Source organism: Homarus americanus, unplaced genomic scaffold (genome assembly GCF_018991925.1).
Source record: "Homarus americanus isolate GMGI-L3 unplaced genomic scaffold, GMGI_Hamer_2.0 scaffold36734, whole genome shotgun sequence".
Lineage (NCBI taxonomy): Eukaryota > Metazoa > Arthropoda > Malacostraca > Decapoda > Nephropidae > Homarus > Homarus americanus.
Window position 1 is genome coordinate 10,449,270 of NW_024733126.1, and position 22,515 is coordinate 10,471,784.

Sequence of the window (22,515 nt, forward strand, 5' to 3'; positions counted from 1 at the left end):
CTCAACTGTCAGGTCTCCGGGTAGGGTGAGGTCGCCCTCTGTGGATACATTGAGTGAGGTCACCTCATGTGAGGTCATGTAGTTCACCCCCCAAGCGTGACATCCCCCCTCTCAGCTGCCTCTTCAAACTATCAAAGTTTGCCCTTCTGAAATCTGGGACTTTAGTGGAATTTTGCTTACGGGTGTCCTGAAATTCTAACTGGAATCTAATTTCTTTGTGATCGCTATTTGCAAGTTTGTTCCCTACCTCGACATTACTAATGAGGTTTTCTCTGTTCAACAGAACTAAATCGAGTATATTATTACCTCGGGTGGGTTCGGTTATATGTTGACTTAGGAAACAGTACTGGATCGTTTCAAGAAAATCCTCTCATTCTGAGTTACCCATAAGGTCAGTCCAGATATCTAGAGAGTCCATCCCTTGTAACAATCTTCAAGAGTGAGGTGCTTCCCCGCTTGGAGTACTGTCACTTTGTCTGGTCCCCGAGATATGTTAGAGACTGTCATTTGATTGAAAATGTCCAAACAAGGAAAACAAGAATGGTGCCTGCAATTTGGCACCTCAGTTATCCAAAGAGATTAGAGCGCCTGCAAATGCCTAGGCTATAATACCAACCGGTAAGGGGTGACCTAATTGAGGTGTATAAACATCAAAGAGGGCACTACTCAGTCAAGTGTTCATACCTGGAGCTGGTGGGTGCCTACCCCACAAAGGGTTACAGCTCAAGGTTGAAGAAGCCACAAGTCCAGAAAACAGTGAGTGCAAACCTTTTCGAAGTGAGAATTGCGAACTCTTGGAACAATCTGCCAGTGTGTTGTGACGACACCAAGTGTGAGTTTTTCTAGGCCAGACTTGACCAACACTGGAGCAGGTTCCGATATATTCAGGAACCAGTGTATGCCCAGTACTTGCCAGTGCGACGATGAGACGTGACTGACCGCCCAAGTGGCTAACGAGCCAATCAGTGGTGAAGAGGATGAAAGTAAAAAGTAAGTTCACTTTGAGATAATTCAGTTTAACAATTTAAAATTTTTTTACACCCTTGGTGATTTAACGACCTGCAATTGTTCGGTTTAGCGATTGATCTTCAACCCACTGGGAAAAATTAAAAAGTGAAAATTATGTTTGAATTATATTTTACTATTCACCTACCTATCCAATATTATATAATCATGAGTCTTATGTAAAAAAAAAAAAAAGTGGCAATAACATTATAAATGCCGAGTGTGATACGCATGTCTGCCAGCTTTCTCAGAGATCGTGGCAATGTTTTATTTTCAAGGACGACACTAAAACACTTGGAAAGGGAGCCGCTATATAAGAAACTACCTATGAATCAACCTACATTAATTTTAGAAATCATTAATGTATATACTGTATCTAGCTTTCCCAGCACAAAAACAGAAATGAATTTTTTGATAACCAGAGGGGGTACATATCTAGGTTTATTATATACGTATATAAATCACATATTGTAGGGGTATGCTACCAGCGCGCCACCTAAGACCCGAGGTCGTTATTACACTAGTATTTACCCTGCCTTTGAACATTCAACACTGCAATCTGTGCTTTAATAAATTGCTCTGTATATTATCAATCACTGTGCATCATTCCTATTGCTACGCATCACTGTTATTGTTGTGGTAAAGGTGTAGCGGAGTTCCTCTCTCAGCACCCCACGATGTGTGCCCCAAGACTGTCAATAACTTGAGAGCACGCTGGCAAGGCTCTTTGAGGTAACGAATATGTGGCTGCCACGTAAGCCGGTTGTTGAAGATAATACCCAGGAATCAGGCCTCTGTGACACACTGCACATGATGACCATAGAGCTGTACATCAGGATTTGGGTGAACACCTTGGAGGTGACAGAAATGCATGGCAACAGTCTTCGAGGCAGAAAATCTGAAACCATGCTCTGTGGTCTAACATGAAACCTTGTCTAGTGCAAGTTGCATGCGACGTTCAGCCACTGACAAGCAGGAAGCTGTATACCGAATGGCCAAGTCATCTACATAAAATGAGATTGATACACCACCTGGAACCGGTGCTGCTACCACATTTATTGCGATGGCAAAGAGGGTCACACTCAAGACACTGCCCTGAGGAGCCCCGTCCTCCTGAATAATATGTGGTGCTGACATTTCTGTGGCAATGCAGACCCTAAAAGTACAACATCCCAAGAAATTACCTATTACTGACATTTAACAATCCATAACCTGACCAGGTACAGGTTAAAGAGCATAAAGACTCAGTGGTTAAAAGTTGCAACTTTCATGGATAAACAGTGTTTTGTGACACTATTACATTGTCTTATTTTGTTTCAGGTTGACTATTGTAACTCTTTATGGGTCTGTCTACCTAATTATCTACAGATGGAAGTTCAGACAGTGGTGAACAGGGTTGCCTAACTTATTTTTGCTCGTCCACCGAGGACTCCAATTACCCTAATCTTAATCGAATTGTATTGTGTTGGGTCTTGAAGAAAACACAGCAGGATTTTCTGTGGTTTAATGAAGCTGGAGAACATGTACATACACAGTCAGTCAGGCCTCAAGTGCCTGCGACAGCCATAGCAGCAAGCAGCGGTGCCTAACCCCGCCACCCAAGATGTCATACAGCTCAACATCCTACACATTGGCTTCCACTTAAAGCTAGGATAGAGTTGAAACTCTGCCTAATGACTTTTAAGGTACTTACTTTACTTACTATTATCCTCATCACCACTGATCGGCTCGTTGGCCACTTGGGCGATCGGTCACGTCTCTGATTACTTTTCCTTTTCATTTATCTTCACCAAAAGGTCGGCTCGCTAGCCACCTGGGCGATCTGTCACATCTCTGTCACGCACTGTTGGCAAATACTGGGCATGTACCGGCTCCTGAATGTACCTGAACTCGCTCCAGTGTTGGTCAAGTCTTGTCTTGAAAGAGCTCACACTCAGTGCCGCCACAACACTCTCTGGTAGAGTGTTCCAAGATTTTACAACCCTCATTCCGAAAAAGTTTGCCCTCACCCCTTGTGGGGCGACTGTCCGCCAGCTCCAAGTAAGGACACTCAACTGAGTAGTGCCCCCTGAGACACTTATACACCTCAACCTGGTACCCCCTTGCCCGTCTGTAGTATAAGCTAGGCAAGTTCAGGCACTCCAATCTCTCAGGGTAGCTGAGGTGCCGAAATGCAGGCACCAGTCTGGTGGCCCTCCTTTGAACATTTTCAACCAACTGACAGTCCCGAGCATATCTCGGGGACCAGACGGGGTGACAGTACTCCAGATGGGGAAGCACTTCACTCCTGAAGATCGTTACGAGGGACGGACCGTCTAGATATCTGAACGAACTTCTTACAAGACCCAATAGTAAATTTACCTGGTTTACCTTCTTCTCGCAATGGCCCGAGAACTTCAGCTCATTGTCAACATACACACCTAGGTCCTTCTCACATTCAGTCTCAACTAGTGCAGTTTCTTCATCCAGTTGGGACATATGATACGCCTCCTTACCGTTGGTACGCCCCAGGTGCATCCTCTTACACTTTGTGACATTGAATCTCAGCAGCCATTTCTTTGACCATTCCTGGAGCCCACAGAGGTCCTTCTGCAGCTCTTCACAGTCCGCTTGGTTCTTAATTTCCCGAAATAACTTGGCGTCATCGGCAAGCATTTGTATGGAGGAGAGTACAACATTAGGCATGTCATTTATGAAACAAACAAACAACATCGGGCCCAATACACTGTCCTGTGGTACCCCACTTGTGACAGGTACAGATGACGATATCATGCCATTAATCACCACACACACTGCTTGCGGTCATGTAGAAAGTCTTTTATCCACGCTAGGACATTTCCCCGAATTCCGTACCCTTCCAATTTGATTTTCAGCCTTTCATGGGGTACACTGTCGAAAGCCTTGGCAAAATCCAGGTAAATATTGTCGATATTACCACCCCGTTCCAGAATATGGGTCCAAATATCCAATACCTTGAGTAGTTGTGGTAAGCAGGAGCGCCCCGGCATAAAACCATGTTGGCAATCCTTCACAAGGCTGTTTCGTAGTAGATGTTCCATCGCGACATCTCTGATAATACTCTCAAGTACTTTAAATATTATGCTGGTCAGGCTCACCGGTCTATAGTTGTTCGTGGAGTGACGATCACCCTTCTTGAAGATAGGACTCACATAAGCCACTTTCCATTCGTTGGGGACCATTACTTCATCCAGGCATTTCCAAAGCAGGATCTTCAGGGGCTCTGCAAGCTCCTTGCACAACTCTCTTAGCACTCTAGGATGCAACATGTCAGGGCCGGGACTCTTATTGACCTTTAGCCTGGACAGTTTATTTCTAATACCCTCCTCTGTGAACACAATGTGGGTCAGTGCTGTGTCGAACCGTCTGTCCTCAAACGCAGGAAGGTTAGTTGCATCCTCTCTTGTGAACACTGAAGAAAAGAAGCTGTTTAATGCCTCAGCTTTATCCTGGTCAGAATCTGCGTAACTACCATCCACCAGCCTCAGGTCTGATACTCCTACTCACGTTTTCAATTTCGACTTTGCATAGCGGTAAAACGCCTTTGGGTTTGACTTGACCTCGCTTGCAACCAGCCTCTGGAATTCCTTTTCAGCCCTTCTACACTCTATCTTTGCTTGGTTTCTGGCTCTTGCATACATCCTCCTGTCTTGCTCATTGTTTGACCCAACCCACATCTTGAATTTCTGGGTTTTCTTCTTAATTTTGTCGACCGCCTCATGGTTCATATGTAGGGGTCCCGTCGTATTCCTAGAAGCACTGGGTTTGGTCTTGGGTATATATTTATCGATCAAATGGGTAACTTTACTAGTTACGATATTCAGCGTAGTGTCTGCGTTCTTGTACCTTAATGAGTCAGGCCAGTTGATACCCCTCATCTCTTCCCTCATCCCATTGTAATTTCCCTTGTAATATTTGCACCTTGGCCTGGCCTTATCCTGAGATAGGTAACAGTTAAATCTGAATGACAACACTATATGGTGACTGGTGCCAACTGGGGCAAGGTGTTCAAGTTTGGCCACCATACCCTCCTCGTTTATTATGATGAGGTCAAGTGGCTTGGGTGTTTGCTCCCCTCTATAATGTGTTGGGTCTCTAACATGTTGGAACAGAAAATTATCTCTCAGAGTTTCTACAAAAAGAGTAGCAGGGTTATTCAAGTCATTCGGGGTGGACTCGTTTCTCCAGTCGATGTCGCCATAGTTAAAGTCCCCCATGATAAGGAGGTGGCTGGGGTTGAGCATTGCTGCATTGTTTATTAAGGTTCTTAAGTTCCTTTGATTTAGTGGGCCACAGTTTGGGGATCTGTAGATACACCCGACGGTAAGTAAGTCCCCTCCTTTTAATTTAATTTTATACCACTTGGACTCTTCAAAAACATCCTCTCCCTGTACCTTCGCCTGGCTGGCTCTAAGGTCTTGCCTAGCATAGATAACCACACCCCTCTTGCAAGTTTCTTGAGATAGGTTCGTAAATGAGTCATATCCAGCAATACTGAATTCACATTCCTCTGGGTCGATTCTCCTGTTCTTGTACAACAGTTCTACAACACCTACAATATCTGGTTGGTTTACTCTTAGTAGTGTTTCAAACTCCTCTCTCTTATCAAGGAACGTGTCAGTATTAGTGTACATGACATTCCAGCCAGAATTTGGTCTCGGTAACGTCTCTGCTCTTAGTAGTAACCCCGCTCCCCCTCCCCCTTCTCAGAAGCTGCAGCATTTGCTAAATACACTGTATTTTGCAGGGTGCTTATATTTGATGATCCTAATTATTTGGCCAACCTACTAAATTCTCCCATCACAAGTTCCGAAATGACTTTGAGTAGTAGTACGTTAATGATCCCTCACGCTTTGAGGAGCCCAGAGCAGTATGGGAATGTTCTTTTGCTGCCCAATCCTTTTCCTATACAGTACAGTGATATTCCTGGTAGCCGGAACAATTGGTGTAGAGCACTTACGGGAATGAGGGATTTCTGAATAATGAGACAACTCTCTTAAAGCCAAAAAAAAATCCCTCATCCCCAGAATTTTCCAGGTAACAGAAAAATTTTCTCGGAAGTTCCAGAAATTGCACATTACACCATTCTTCATACCTGGAAAAAAATTCCCCCATCCCCAAAATTTTCTGGAATTTTTCGGGTATTGTACTGGGAAAATTTTCTCAAAATTTTCAAGAAAATGTGCCCCTCGGAAAATTTCAATTTCGGCTAACGGAGAGTTCCGGTTAAGAGGGATTCCGGCTAATGGAGTTCCGGTTAAGAGGGATTCCGGCTAACGGTGATATTACTGTACAGCACCCAGACTGTACAGCTGACCTCTGTTGAGGCCTTTTAAGAAAAATTTTCCAAAAAAAATTTTCATTGAGTTGTTAACTCTTGGAACAGCCTGACAGAGAGTGTTGTGAGGGCACCAAGTGTGAGGTCATTCTAGACCAGACTTAACCAACACTGGCACAGATACATATCAACAAGTTCTCGCCAGAAGGTACAATTTCATTTAGGAGAGGAATGAAACCAGTGTTGAACAGAGATGAACAGTGGTAAACAGTGCTTAAGTCAGTGAGAACAACTCAACAGTAACAGTCGTACCCAAGTTAACCTTCACACAGTGAGGTCCCAGGTACCCAGTGATAACCGCCTGTGAGATCCAACAACAACCAGTGATGTGTTAATCCGTCTACGATAGGAAGGCCTGGGACCACACCTCACTCATATAACACCATCTGTGAGGGAATTACTACACCATGTGAGATCCCTCATAACACCATCTGTGAGGGAATTATTACACCACGTGAGGTCCCTCATAACACCATCTGTGAGGGAATTATTACACCACGTGAGGTCCCTCATAACACCATCTGTGAGGGAATTACTACACCACATGAGGTCCCTCATAACACCATCTGTGAGGGAATTACTACACCACGCCAGGTCCCGCATAATACCATCTGTGAGGGAATTACTACACCACGTGAGGTTCCTCATAACACCATCTGTGAGGGAACTACTACACCACGTGAGGCCCCCTCTAACACCATCTGGAAGGGAGTTACTACACTACGTGTTTGCTGTTCAACACCTACATTAATCTGTGTGTTCACTGTATGTTCCTTTATCTTTCTCTAATGAAGGCTTTTGTTAAACCACCAATGTAAATAATAAGTCATTTACGTCCAATGTATATTTTCAGCCTTCGAGCTGCAGAACTTTTTCAATAAACCGTTAATTATTATTATTATTATTATTATTATTATTATTATTATTATTATTATTATTATTATTACAGTGACCCCTCCGTTAACGAACTCAATCCGTTCCAGAAGGTCGTTCGTTAACCGAAAAGTTCGTTAACCGAAACCATTGCTTCAATGGGTTTTTGGGTAATTGGTTCCAGCTCACCGAAAATTTCCTAAATTCAACAAAAATGGTAGAAAAGTTCACTTACTTTGAGGTGTGTATGTAGAAGGCTCCTGATGATGATGATGATGATGATGGGATTTAGAATGGGGGTGGAGGAGAAGGAAGAAGAGAAGGCATTGGGGTGGAAGAGAAGTCACCCCATGGTGCCATTTCACCCATAAAATTTTAGCTCTCTTGGTGTAATTCAAGATTATTTTCTTTAAATCAACACTGCACTGCATTATATATTGTCAATATGTAAATTATATTTCAAAATGACCAATAATTTGCTTGGAAACACAGAAAAAGCGTTTAGTTGAAGAGAGTCTCAAGCAAGATGTTACCTCCAGTGAAAACAGAGAGAGACTAACTCCTGTTATGCTGTGTTAAGAGGCTGGATGCCGCACATTAAACTAGTCACTTTACCTTCAATTATGTTCAATAATTGTTAAAATGACTAAAAAATTGAATATTAAACTTTTAAAATTATTGAATAGTATAAACTTCTTGATATTTACTAAAATACTAAGGAATTTAAGCCCTAGAACCGATTAATGTATTGGCGGACTGATACTAAAGCTGGTTGCCCGGTCAGTGCAAGCAAAAACATGTTGAGGTCGGTTCGTAAGAACTTCGTTAACCGAATTTTTTTCGTTAACCGAATTGAAGATCCTTATGGAAGGCAGTTCGTTAATCGAAATTACGTTAACCGAGGTGTTCGTTAAACGAGGGGTGACTGTATTATTATTATTATTATATACATTCTGGAACCAGTACTTGACAAAAGTGCGTAACAAACACATGACCGCTCGTCCAAGTGGTGAACGGGCCAATTGGTGGAAAAGATAATAATGTAAAGTGTAAAGTAGAGGCCCAGCCCAGCAATAACATTAATAATACAAGTAATATTAAAAAGAAATTAAGATACGAGGTACAGTACTGAGAATATGAAAACAAACATTACAAAACAATAAAAGTTGGGGTGGAGTAGCTGCTGTGGCAAGGTTAGTGCTGATTATACAGTCAACTGCTTTAATGAAACCCTCAGCATTCCTGTCAGATGGCTCAAGGCTCCCATAGCAAGTCACTACATATTATGAAAGCCACCTGGCTAGACGTTGGTCAGAAAATAAATTAAATTGCTCTCGAGTTTATATTGGTGCAGAGACCTGAATTGCATCATATACTGTACAGTATTCAAAAATTAGCTGTACTGTTCAAAAGACTTAAAAGTCTAGTGGATGATTATATCTTCCATCCCTAACAGTTATATCGAAAAAATGATACTAATACTGTACTGTACTGTACTGTACTTCTAAAATAGATTGGTTGATAAATCCATTAATTGTTTCAATATCGAGTACAGTAGTACCTGGTTGTCTGTAAGAAGCTCTGCATTCTGGAGGGTTAGATAGGGCAGGATCATAGAGAAGAAGCTGATTTGATTCCCTCTGGAGCACTTTCAATTTACCACATAGGCGTGAAAGAAGTTCTGGGATGGAATTGCACCCCAATTTTGAAATTTCCAATTTTTTGCCAGTCTTCATCTGTAAAAAGAAATGTATAAAGATGAAGCAATACAGAAGAACAGGAAAGAATTATAGATTTGCTCCAGAAACCATATTTAAAACATGTCCTACTAGATGTACAGTAATCTGAAGGTCATTCATCCATTAATGTGACAATTGTCACTCAAAATAAAAGATTAATCCTTAACTGGAAGCTAAGGATTTCTCACTTTGCCCCCATTTATGCAGAAAGGAATGCAAGGACCATGAAACATCCACTGATGCTAGGCACTGTCCCGACATATAACAATAATAATAATAATAATAATAATAATTCGGTAAAATCATCATACAAGTTTGCAATTGGATAGTCACATATACAGAAAATGAAGGTATGCAGTTCAGCATGTATATAGACAATGCAGGTACTGGTACTGTATACAATTTGCAATGTATAGTCACCTCCATGTGTGATGTTACACTCTACTGTACCTCCTTGCTCGTCTGACACCCTGGCACTACTCGTGCAGCTAGGGAACTGATTGATAGGGCTGTTTCCTAGTATACTTATTTTTACCAGTACAGTATTTGTATACTGTACATATATTAACATTCAAAAGAACAATCTTCAATGAAAATAACACATATTTTGGATTCTGTAATATGACGTCACTTAGAAAAAAGTCCTTGAAGAAAGAGACAATGAACAGAAAGGAGGAGGCAATGGGGATGACAGAAGCAGTGAGAGAAGCAGGGGAAGGATATCCTATTTTCCAGTGATTTTTATTACTGTATTTGTAATAACTCATATTGGTTATCTAATATCTTGTCAATTTTATTAAATTTACCCATTCTATATACTAAGCATTTTAGGGTTTTACAGTTAATACTTGAATATATTCAACTACTGTACTGTATTTAGATGTAGAGGGATAATTGAAACCCTTTTCTCACTAACAAAATAAATTTGTTATAAATTGATAAATGTACTGTAATTACACAAGACAAAAATGATTAATATGTTATGCTTTATTTAGTGTCACAATACTAATTAGGTTACAAGTGACAGGACTGAAGGAGTCATTTGTGAATCTCAGGTGGATGGTGAGGGGATGCTGAACAGCCAATTACACCATTACTGTATTACTTTCTCCGCCCACCATTCTCAGCAATTACCTCTCGCAGTCTGTTTGGCAGGGAGGTTACTGCATTATATAGAATTTGTTTCCGATTTCTATGTAAACATTCCCACTAATCCTTTGTGTATTGGAGGAGTGGCTATGGTGTTCCCGTCTTCCACAATCTAATGATGATTTCCCATAAGTTCTCGATGCGGCTAAGATTGCACCCTTTGCTCAGCCACCCCAGAGTAGTGCGGTATTGCCACATGAGCATTGGAGGCACGGTCGGACGCAACATCACACCTGGAAGTGACTGTACCTAGGCAGTGCAGGTATACAACATTATACCCTTTCAACACTAACCTAGCCTGTAAGCCATACCCCTCTTCTATAAAAATAGCTGATTGGTTCATAGAAAATGTTTGTGTAGCTGAGCATTTATTCAAACTAAATATGTTCACAATTGGTAAGCAGACCTGTTATTCTCCAAAATAATGTTAAATAGCTGGACTATCAAAATGCAAATGATTTCAAGGGATTAGCACTTCCGAGAGGTTGTTAGAATATTTTTAATATTTATCATAAAAGGTAGAAGGTAGAAGTCAAAGATGTATCCATGTTAAGGTAAGTATTGTCTAATTTAATTAAAAATTTAACCCCTCAATTTCATAAAAAGGGGAGGAAGTGCTATGTATAATATGTTTTATATTACACTGTACAGTATTCACTTTATGTAAGTTAGAAGAGTGAGCCAAGAGCCGCACAACTACATTTTAGTTTAGGTCAGCACATGTACAGAAGGCCTGCATTTCAAGCTTTCTTTGTTTACCACTCATTCACTTTCCAGCCACCATAGAATAAAAATGCAGCAACACATTACCATGTTACTATCACCTCCAAAAATTGACAAAGAGGCTGGGATAATGACATAAGAGTAATTCTACAGGATCAAAGGATCCCAACAGAGATATTATCATCTGTAACAGGTATGTGACAAGCAGCAATACAGTACATACTGTATATTGTAATTCTTCACTGATTATATTTTGTTTGCCTTGTGTTGTCCTATCTCTCTCATGACTTTTTTTCCTGCTACAACAAGTGATAAAGTGGTCACTAAGGCCAACAGGAATAACCCCTACCTGACTGATTTTGTCTTGGGTATTATATTACATGATCTAGTATGGTGGCTGAAGACTTCATTATCCAGGTTGATGAACTGATTAGTTGTTTAAAGCTGTAATACAGGTATATGGGAAATTATATAAAATCAAATCATTTAGTATTTTTAAATTTCATATACTAATTATGTACAGTAAAGGTTGTAAGAGAAAGTGTGGAAATTATAAGTGAAGAAATGTTTGGGGTTGTCAAGAATGACAGCAACAGTGTGTAAAGTACCAGAGACCATGTTAAAAGATGTCATGATGGAACTTCTACTGCAAAACAACCTTGTAAAGAATTGCCAACATGGTTTTATGTCAGGATACTCATGCTTAACACGATTACTCAAGGTACTGGAAGTTTGGACCCAAATTCTGGAACAGAGTGGCAATATTGACAATATATACCTAGATTTTGCCAAGGCTTTCGAAAGTGTACCACATGAAAGGCTGAGAATTAAACTGGAAGGATATGGAGTTTGGGGGAAGTATCCTAGCGTGGATCAGGAGACTTTCTGCATGATCGCAAGCAGTGTGTGGTGATTAATGGTACAAAATCATCATGTGTACCAGTGACAAGCGGGGTACCACAGTGCAGTGTATTGGGCCCATTCTTGTTGTGTGTTTCATAAATGACATGTCGGAAGCTATTCACTCCTTATAAATGTTTGTTTGCAGACGATGCCAAGTTATTCAGGGACATTAAGAACCAAACGGACTGTGAAGAGCTGCAGAAAGACCTCTGTGAGCCTCATGAGTGGTCGAAGAAATGGCTGCTAAGATTCAATGTCATGAAGTGTAAGAGGCTGCACCTGGGTCATATCAACGGTAAGGAAGCTTATCATATGTTCCAACAGAACGAAGACACTGTATTAATAAGAGATTGACTGTGAAAATGACCTGTGTGTGTGTGTTGAAAATTAAATTAAGTTTTTGGACCATTGTGAGGAATACTGTCGGGGTGACAGTACTCCTCACAATGGTAGGGACGCAGTTGATTGAAAATGTCCAAAGGAGGGTCAGCAGACTGGTGCTTGCACTCTGGCACCTCAGTTAGCCAGAGAAATTATGGTGCCTGCAACTGCCTAGCGTATACTACAGACAGGCAAGGGGTGACCTAATTGAGGTGTAAAAACATCTCAAAGAGCACTACTCAGTCGAGTGTCCATACCTGGAGCTAGCAGAAGCCTGCCCCACAAGGGGTCACAGGTCAAGGTTGAAGAAGTCACAAGTCCAGAAAACTGTGTGGGCAAACTTTTTCAGAGTGAGAATTGTGAACTCTTGGAACAACCTGCCAGAGTGTTGTGACAGCACTGAGTGTGAGCTCTTTCAAAACCAGACTTGTCCAATATTGGAGCAGGTTCTGATACATTCAAGAGCTAGTGCATGCCCAGTACTTGCCAACAGTAAGTAACAGACATGTGGCCGACCGCCGAAGCAGCTAACCAACCGCTCAGTGGCGAAGAGGATAAAAGTAAAAAAGTAAGTAATACATGAGAAAGGATGAGTGGAGTGTCACTTGATGGTTGAGATGGCATTCACATCATGTAAATAAAGCAGCAGGAATTTAGGATGATGCAATAACTCATCAGTGGTTGAGCCTGGTTTGATTTTTTAAGAAACGGAATTGGGATTTCGTGTATCCATTTCTGAAAAATCAATACAGTAATGTATATAAAAAATATTTTTTGGGAACAAATCACTTTCATACATCAGAGTCTGTCTAAAGTGCAAAGATAATCTTTAATACAAGCTTACACCCTGTTATAAATTACTGTACTGTAATAAATTAGAATTAAATGAGTAAACATAATAATTTTTATATGAAAAATTATATACATAATAAATACACACACAAGCATTATTACTTCACCTCATATTCTGGAATTAGTCTATCAAGCATAATGCCACCACCATGCTCCTTCACAATGGTCTGGAATGTTGAAATAATAGCATCTGGAATGCTATGGGATGGTAATCTCCTCCTCACCACATTGTTTCCGTCAGTACCTAATTAAGCAAAAGAGTAAAGAAAGTGACAGCAAATACTGTGGAATTTCATGATGAAAACTGAGATTGATCCTGAAATCCCATTTATGATCAGAGGCATGCAGATGGTCTAAATATAGTCTATTTAGATACTGTAAACCTACAAGCATTATGTCCTGATCACAGCAGCTATACTATGACTATTGTCATCTTTGTAAAATATACTGGATCTGAATCTGCAAATTCTATAAAGAAAAATATTTACAAATGATCTGGACATTGCCATTCAAAAACCATGGGTAAGGCAGTCAAGTTGATTCATCACTTACTTTCTGTCCTAAGGATTCTTGGTTCACCCCCTGGCACCCCCAGTTCACCCAGCTGTGAATGGATACCTAACTTTACAGTTGGAAAAAGTAATGGCAGTCAAATGCTGTGCTGGCCACACTGCATCCTCATGTACCCAAACAAGGCCAAGTCTAAGTATCTGCCCTTATGGGACACACTTTCTCTTCATCCAAAGCACAAAGATCACAATACCATTTTCCATTTCACCAGATAAGAGAAAACTATATTAGTGATTAATTCCTAAGGATATAAGTAATATCTCCATTAACCAGAATCCCCCAAACCCGGAGCTCTCCGATAGCCGGAACTGGAATTTTCTCAGAAAATCGTTCCTAAAGGCAGGATTTTCTGGAAAATTACGGCTTTGGTAATGATTTTCCGAGGGACACATTTTCCGGAAAATTCAGAGAAAATTTTCCCAATACCCGGAAAATTCCGGGGATGGGGAAGCTTTTCCGGGCTAGAGAGATCATGTAATGTGCAATTTCTGGAATCTCAGAGAACATTTTTCTGTTACCCAGAAAATTCTGGGGATGAGGAATTTTTTCCGGCTTTGAAAAAGTCGTCTCATTACCCGAAAATCTCTCATTCCCGGAAGTGTTCTGCACCAATTGTCGTGGCTAACAGAAATATCACTGTAAAATTTTCTCACCAATTTTTAATGCTTTTATGCTCACCAATTTCTGACTACAAAATAGATTTCAGGTTCAATCATTATATGGTAAAATCTCAGGCTATCATCTTAAACTTGGACTTTCTACTTGGACAAACAATAAAACTAAACAAATTTACAAATTATGAAATGCATAACAGTTGAATTACACTTAATTTTACATTTAATGTGATCATATTACATTACATAATTATTCCTACTTAACAAAAAAATTAATAACCCAATGGTACCTGCATCAAAGCGGTCAGTCATCACCATCACCATTTTACAGACATTTTTCACACACTGTACATGGATTCATGATTAACCTGATGGTATTGTGTCCCAGTTGCCATCAGATAAAAAAAAGCAAGTTTTACAGTTCGATGCCGTTCCGAGTACCAACCCATTATTCAGGAAAATTAAGAACCAAAAGGACTGTGAAGAGCTACAGAAAAATCTCTGTTGGCTTCAAGAGTGGTCCACGAAATGGCTGCTAAGATTTCACGTCACCAAGTGTAAAAGGATGCACCTAGGTTGTACCAACAGTAAGGAGGCATATCCCATGTCCTAATGGGAGGAAGAAACTATATTAATAGAGACTGAATGTGAAAAGTACCTGGGTGCATATGTTGACAACAAGCTGAAGTTCTTGATCCATTGTGAGGAGAAGGTTAATCAAGCAACTAAACTACTGTTAGTAGGCCTTATAAGAAGGTCATTCAGATATCTAGATGGTCTGTCCCTCGTAACGATCTTCAAGAGTGAAGTGCTCCCCCGTCTGAAGCACTGTCACCATGTCTGGTTGCTGAAACATGCTATAAACTAGTTGCTGAAATATGCTAAAAACTGTCAGTTGATTAAAAATATCCAAAGGAAGGCCACCAGACTAGTACCTGCAATATGGCACCTCAGTTACTCAAAAAGAGTAGAACACCTGTAACTGCCTAGCTTATATGATAGACGGGCAAGGGTTGACCTAATTGAAGTTCATAAACATCTCAGAGGGCACTATTAAGTCAAGCGTCTGTACCTGGAGCTGGCGGAAACTCGCCCCACTAGAGGTCACAGTGAACAACAAGTCCAGAAAACTGTGAGGGCAAACTTTTTCGAAGTGAGAATTGTAAACTCTCGGAACAATCTGCCAGTGTTGTGAGGACACCGAGTATGAATTCTTTGAAGACAAGACTTGACCAACACTGGAGTAGGTTCAGATATACAGTCAGGAGCCAGCGCATGGAAAAATTAATCACAGGAGTAATATATAGACCACTTAATCTTCATAAGAGTTAATGAGCGAATTATTTGGGATGAAATGCGCAGGGCTTCCAGACATAGCAAAGTCTGTATAGTAGGCAACTTTAACTTTAGCCAAATAGATTGGATCGACCTTATGGGTAACTCGGAATCAGAGGATTTTCTTGAAAAAGTTCAAGACTGTTTCTTGCATCAACATATAGCCAAACCCACCCTGGGTAATAATATACCCCCTGTACTCAATTTAGTTCTGTCAAACAGAGAAAATCTCATTAGTAATGTCGAGGTAGGGAACGAACTTGCAAACAGCGATCACAAAGAACTACAATTCAAATTAGAATTTAATGGCAGTCGCAAGGAAAATTCCATTAAAGTCCCAGATTTCAGAAGGGCAAAGTTTGATAGGTTGAAAAGGCAGCTGAAAGAAGGGGTATCACGTTTGGGGGTGGATTACATGACCTCACGTGAGGTGACCCCATGCAATGTACCCACAGAGAGAGACCTCACTTTACCTAGAGACCTGACAACGATAACCTCAAAATATGACGGTTGAGGATGACCCGATCAAGAGGTCTGAGGTTGACGAGTTCCACAGCAATTTAAATAATGAGTTCCTTAATGCACAAAGAAAGAACATACCATACAGAAAACCCAGATCAAACAACAATGACCCCAAATGGATAAATAATTATTTAAAGAATATTGTTGGACAAAGGAAGGCAAAAGGAAGGAAAATAAATTGTGGTGAAATTTACCTTGGAGATTATTATAAGGTCTTGGCCTGTAGGGTTAAGACTGAGATAAGAAAAGCAAAGAGGAATAATGAACTGAAGGTAGCAAGGGAGGAGAGGTCAAACCCCAAGGGATTCTTTCAAATGTATCAAACTAAAACACAAGAAAAGATTGGACCAACACAGTCAGATACCGGCGAGCTAACTGATAACGACAGAGAAATAAGCAATAATCTGAATAGATATTTTTCAACAGTTTTCACCACATAAAATTTAAACATGATACCCGAGGCACCGACTCTATTCAGAGATAGTGAAGAAAACAAATTAAGCGAGATAGTAGTGACGAGTAACGATGTTAATAAGCAAATAGACAAACTGAAGCCTAATAAGTCACCTGGTCCCGATGAGATATTTGCCAGAGTATTAAAGGAATGTAAGGACGAGCTTGCTGTGCCCTTAGCAAATTTGTTTAACAAGTCCTTAAAAACGGGTGTAGTACCAGAATCCTGGAGGATAGCGAATGTAATACCGATTTTCAAGAAGAGAGATAAATCAATATCCTCTAACTACCATCCAATCAGTTTAACATCAATTGTAGGCAAATTACTGGAAGCAATAATTTCAAACTCTACTCGAAATTACCTGGAGAAACACAAGTTGATCAATGATTCCCAACATGGCTTCACAAGCGGGCATTCATGTCTAACTAATCTATTAACATTCTTTTCAGCTGTTTTCGAATCAGTGGACAACAGGCATGACTTTGCCTTCGACAAAGTCCCCCACGAACGCCTAATACGAAAAGTGGAAGCTCATGGCATTGGAGGAGATATTCTAAAATGGATTAGGGTGTAGTTACAGGACAGGAAACAGCGAGTGAGCATTAACGGGTAGTAGGCAGGTAGGCAGCTACCAAACAGGGAGGTACTACCGCCTGGGAAGATATTGGAAGCATAAGGTGTTGTCTAATGGTAGACCCTGCTGCCATATGGCATCACAAAAATTGTGACCAAGTCCCAGGTTGCTGATCTGACTTTCTGCCTCATTACACACAATTGCAGGGTCTCAATTGTTTCTCTTACTTGGACAACACAACATATATAATGTATATAATTTCTCACTCGTGATTTATTTTTTCAATTTTGTATTTATTTATGGTTATTATTTTTATTATCTTTATTACAGTATTTTATTTGTATGAATTTGCTATTAATTTTATTAATTGTTGTAATAACAACAACAACAATAATAATAATAATAATAATAATAATAATAATAATAATAATAATAATAATAATAATAATAATACAGTAGATATTATTATTATTATTATTATTATTATTATTATAATTGTTATTTATCATTATATTTTCGCCCCCGAGGCCCTGATGTGTGTCATTACCTGTACCCGGGCGGGCTAATGCCCGTATAAAAAAAAAAAAAAAAAAAAAATCCGATTGGATGAAGCGTCACCAGTGGCGACTCATGCTCAGTACTTGAACCATTATATATATATATATATATATATATATATATATATATATATATATATATATATATATATATATATATATATATATATATATATATATATATATATATATATATATATATATATATATATATATATATATATATATATATACACACACACACACACACACACACACACACACACATTACGGAATTTGTAAATTACGACATTAATTTCGCGTTACGGCCCGTAAATCCGCTCTTACGGAAATTGGGGTATATTTTAACAATTAAAAAAAAAAAACAATGTAAAATTCAATTTTTTCGTTAAAAATTATAAATTGTTAAGTGTGCATTTCTTGGTGCTTGCTACCGCCGAGCGTAGCGTCGCCACGAGGAGTCAGTCCATTGTTTACATCCAGTGTGGGTGCATTTTTCAAGCCCCAGCAGTTTGATTTAACTTTTACAAACATACAGTAAGTACAGTACAGTGCATTACCATTATTCAAGATGACTGGAAAGAGGCCATCAAGTGGAAGTGACCGCAGTAGTGCAAAAAGAAGCCACAAAGGCATTACATTGGATATTAAACTTGATGGAGAAAAACTTAGCCAGATTGCAAAAACATTAGGTCTTGCTACTTCAACAGTGGGAACAATCCGTGATAATAAGGACAAAATTCGGTCAAGTGCTCAAGCTGCTACTCCATTAACTGCTCGAACCTTGTATTTTCATCGAAGTGATGTGATGCTAAATATGGAACGACTCCTGAGTGTCTGGATTGAAGATCAGACTAAACGCAATGTGCCGCTAAACACTATGGTTATTCAACAGAAAGCCATAAGTTTATATAATGATTTGCAGGAAGAGGAAGGTGCATCTTCTGAGGTTAAACCTTTTCTGGCTAGTAAAGGCTGGTTTGAAAGGTTTAAGAAGTGCCTTAATTTACACAACATAAAAATGAGAGGTGAAGCTGCCAGTGCTGATACAGATTCAGCTAATAAATATCCTGCTGAACTGAAGAAAATTATTGATGAAGGAGGTTACACACCAGAACAAGTGTACAATGTAGATTAAACTGGGCTTTTCTGGAAGCGCATGCCTGCTAGAACTTTTATTTCCACTGAAGAAAAATCAGCACCAGGCTTTAAAGCATCCAAAGATCGTTTAACACTTCTTCTGGGAGGAAATGCTTCAGGTGACATGAAATTAAAGCCCCTACTTGTGTATCACTCAGAAAATCCAAGGGCTCTCAAGGGCTATGCCAAGTCTAATCTACCTGTGATTTGGCGTTCCAATAAGAAGGCTTGGATGACTATGACCCTTTTCCAATACTGGTTCACTAACTATTTTTGCCCTGCTTTAGAAAGATATAATGCCAGGCGTAACATATCTAATAAAGCATTGCTCCTCTTAGACAATGCACCAAGCCACCCATTAAATTTAAATGATCTTTCTGATAATGTGAGAGTGGAATACATCCCCAAGAACACAACTTCCTTGCTCCAGCCAATGGATCAAGGTGTGATAGCTAACTTTAAGGCATATTATCTGAGGAAAACTTTTTTGCAGCTCATAAAAGCAATTGATGGGGAGGATAAACCTACAATTAGGGACTTCTGGAAAAAGTTCAACATCTTGGATGCTGTGGATAATATAGCCGAGTCATGGGATGAAGTGAAAACCTCAGCTATGAATGGTTCATGGAAAAACATATGGCCAGAGTGTGTCCATGAATTTCAAGGTTTTTCACAAGCTGAAAGTCTACAGAAAGTTCAACAAGACATTGTGACACTTGCAAATAATGTAGGCTTTGAAGAAGTCATAGAAAATGATGTGGTTGAGTTGCTAGAGTCCCATAGAGAAGATTTGACTAATGAAGATCTGATGATGCTGGAACAAGAGCAAGCTGCAGGACAAGAAGAGGATATAGAGTCTCCACCCACCCCACTTCAGTTGACAACAAAGGATATGTCTAAAGCGTCTGCACTAATAGAGGAAGGTCTGCAAATCTTTGCTGATAACGACCCCAACCGTGAAAGGAACATCAAGATTGCAAGAGCAGTTAACAATGCTCTCAGTTCCTACACTGAGCTGTACAAGGAGAAGGTGTGCCGTAAATGTCAAACAACTTTGGATGAGTTATTCAGAAAAAAGGTGAAAGCAGATGTGTATTTGCTTGAAACAAGGCTAACAAAGTAATTGGGTTCATACAAAGGAGTGTTAAAGACTAGCGAGGTCATCCAAAAACTATATCTTGCGCTTGCGAGACCACACTTGGATTATGCAGTTCAATTCTGGTCACCATACTACAGAAAGGATATTGAATCCCTAGAAAGGAGAATGAGAAGACTAATCCCGGGCATTAGGAACCTTGAGTCCAGAGACAGGTTAAAGTATCTTAATTTGTACTCTCGAGAGACGTAGAGTGAGGGGCGATATGATCAAGGTAAATAAATGGAAGTCAGGGCTAAACAAAGATAAATATATACCCAAGACCAAACCCAGTGCCTCTAGGAATACGAGGGGATCCCAACACATGAACCATGTGGCGGTCGACAAAGTTAAGAGGAAAACTCAGAAATTCAAGATGTGGGTTGGGTCAAACGATGAGCAGGACAGGAGGATGTATGCAAGAGCCAGAAACCAAGCAAAGGTAGAGTGTAAAAGGGCTGAAAGCGAGTTCCCGAGGCTGGTTGCAAGCGAGATCAAGTCAAACCCAAAGGCGTTTTACCGCTATGCAAAGTCAAAATTAAAAATGCAAGTAAAAGTATCAGACCTGAGGCTTGAAGATGATAGTTATGCAGATTCTGACCAGGATAAAGCTGAGGCATTGAACAGCTTATTTTCCTCTGTGTTCAAAAGAGAGGATGCGTTTAACCTTCGTGCGTTTGAGGACAGACGGTTCGACACAGCACTGACCCACATTGTGTTCACAGAAGAGGGTATTAGAAATAAACTGTCAAAGCTAAAGGTCCATAAGAGTCCCAGCCCTGACATGGTGCATCCCAGAGTGCTAAGAGAGTTGTGCAAAGAGCTTGCCGAGCCCCTGAAGATCCTGCTTTGTAAATGCCTGGATGAACAAAAGGTCCCCAGGGATTGGAAAGTGGCTTATGTGAGTCCTACCTTCAAGAAGGGCGATCGTCACTCCACGAACACCTATAGACTTTTGAGCCTGAGCAGCATAATATATAAAGAACTTGAGAGTATTATCAGAGATGTCGCGATGGAACATCTACTACGAAACAGCCTTGTGAAGGATTGCCAACACGGTTTTATGCCGGGGCGCTCCTGCTTAACACAATTGCTCAAGGTATTGGATATTTGGACCCATATTTTGGAACGGGGTGGTAATATCAACATTATATACCTAGATTTTGCCAAGGCTTTTGCCAGTGTACCCCATGAAATGCTAAAAATCAAACTGGAAGGGTACGGAATTCGGGGAAATGTCATAGTGGATAGAAGACTTTTTACATGAACGCAAGCAGTGTGTGGTGATTAATGGCACGAAATCATCTGTACCTGTCACAAGCGAGGTACCACAGGGCAGTGTATTGGGCCAGCTGTTGTTTGTTTGTTTCATAGATGACAAGCCTGACGTTGTACACTCCTCCATACAAATGTTTGCCGATGACGGCAAGAAGAAGAAATGGCTGCTGAGATTCAATGTCACAAAGTGTAAAGAGGATGCACCTGGGGCGTACCAACGGTAAGCAGGCATATCATAAATCCCAACGGGATGAAGAAACCGCACTATTTGAGACAATGTGAAAAGGACCTAGGTGTGTATGTTGACAATGAGCTGAAGTTCTTGTGCCATTGCGAGAAGGTGAACAAGGCATAAATTATTGGGTCTTATAAGAAGGTCGTTCAGATATCTAGACGGTCTGTCCCTCGTAACGATCTTCAAGAGTGAAGTGTTTCCCCATCTGGAGTACTATCAACCCGTCTGGATCCCGAGATATGCTAGGGACTGTAAGTTGGTTGAAAATGTTCAAAGGAGGGCCACCAGACTGGTGCCTGCACTTCGGCACCTCAGCTACCCTGAGAGAATGGAGCGCCTAAACTTGCCTAGCTTATACTACAGATGGGCAAGGGGTGACCTAATTGAGGTGTATAAGCATCTGAAGGGGCACTACTCAGTTGAGTGTCCTTACTTGGAGCTGGCGGACGCTCTTCCCACAAGGGGTCACAGCTCAAGATTGAAGAAGCCGCAGGTCCAAAAAAACTGAGGGCAAACTTTTTTGGAGTGAGAGTTGTGAACTCTTGAAACAATCTACCAGAGTGTTGTGACGGCGCCGAGTGTGAGCTCTTTCAAGACCAGACTAGACCAACACTGGAGCAGGTTCAGGTACATTCAGGAGCCGATGCATGCCCAGTGCTTGCCAACAGTGCGTAACAGAGACGTTTCCAATCGCTCAAGCGGCTAACGAGCCGATCAGTGGTGAAGAGGACAAAAGTAAAAAAAGCAAAGTAATGGCATCTCTTATAATGCTCTCTAGTACTTTACACACTATGCTAATCAAGTTCACCAGCCTAGGTCTAAAATTGTTTGTGGAGTGGCAATCTCCGTTTAAATATAGGCCTCACATATGCCACTTTCCAGTCAGTGGGTATCATTTGCTCGTCCATGTATCTGCAGAACAGGATTTTATAGGGTTCAGCAAGCTCTATGCATAACTCTCTTCTGCGAAAATAGTGCACCAAAGCTGTGTCAAACCACCATTCCTCTAATGCAGGGAGATCGATCATATCCTCTCGTGAACACTGAAGAAAAGAATTTGTTTAATGCCTCCACTTTGTCCTAATCTAAGTCTGCGTAACTACCCCTCTTCAAGTTTCAG

General features: G+C 40.5%; 1 protein-coding gene across 1 annotated transcript in view; it reads right to left on the bottom strand.

Moving 5' to 3' along the window:
• The window catches only part of LOC121869359, a 78,013-nt gene that overhangs the window by 51,301 nt on the left and 4,197 nt on the right, over positions 1 to 22,515 (bottom strand). Inside the window, exons 2-3 of the mRNA XM_042370695.1 lie at positions 13,089 to 13,225; positions 8,796 to 8,970 (exon numbers count right to left, since the gene is read on the bottom strand). Of these exons, the coding sequence (XP_042226629.1) occupies positions 8,796 to 8,970; positions 13,089 to 13,225 (312 nt within the window). The remainder of the gene's footprint in view (positions 1 to 8,795; positions 8,971 to 13,088; positions 13,226 to 22,515) is intronic.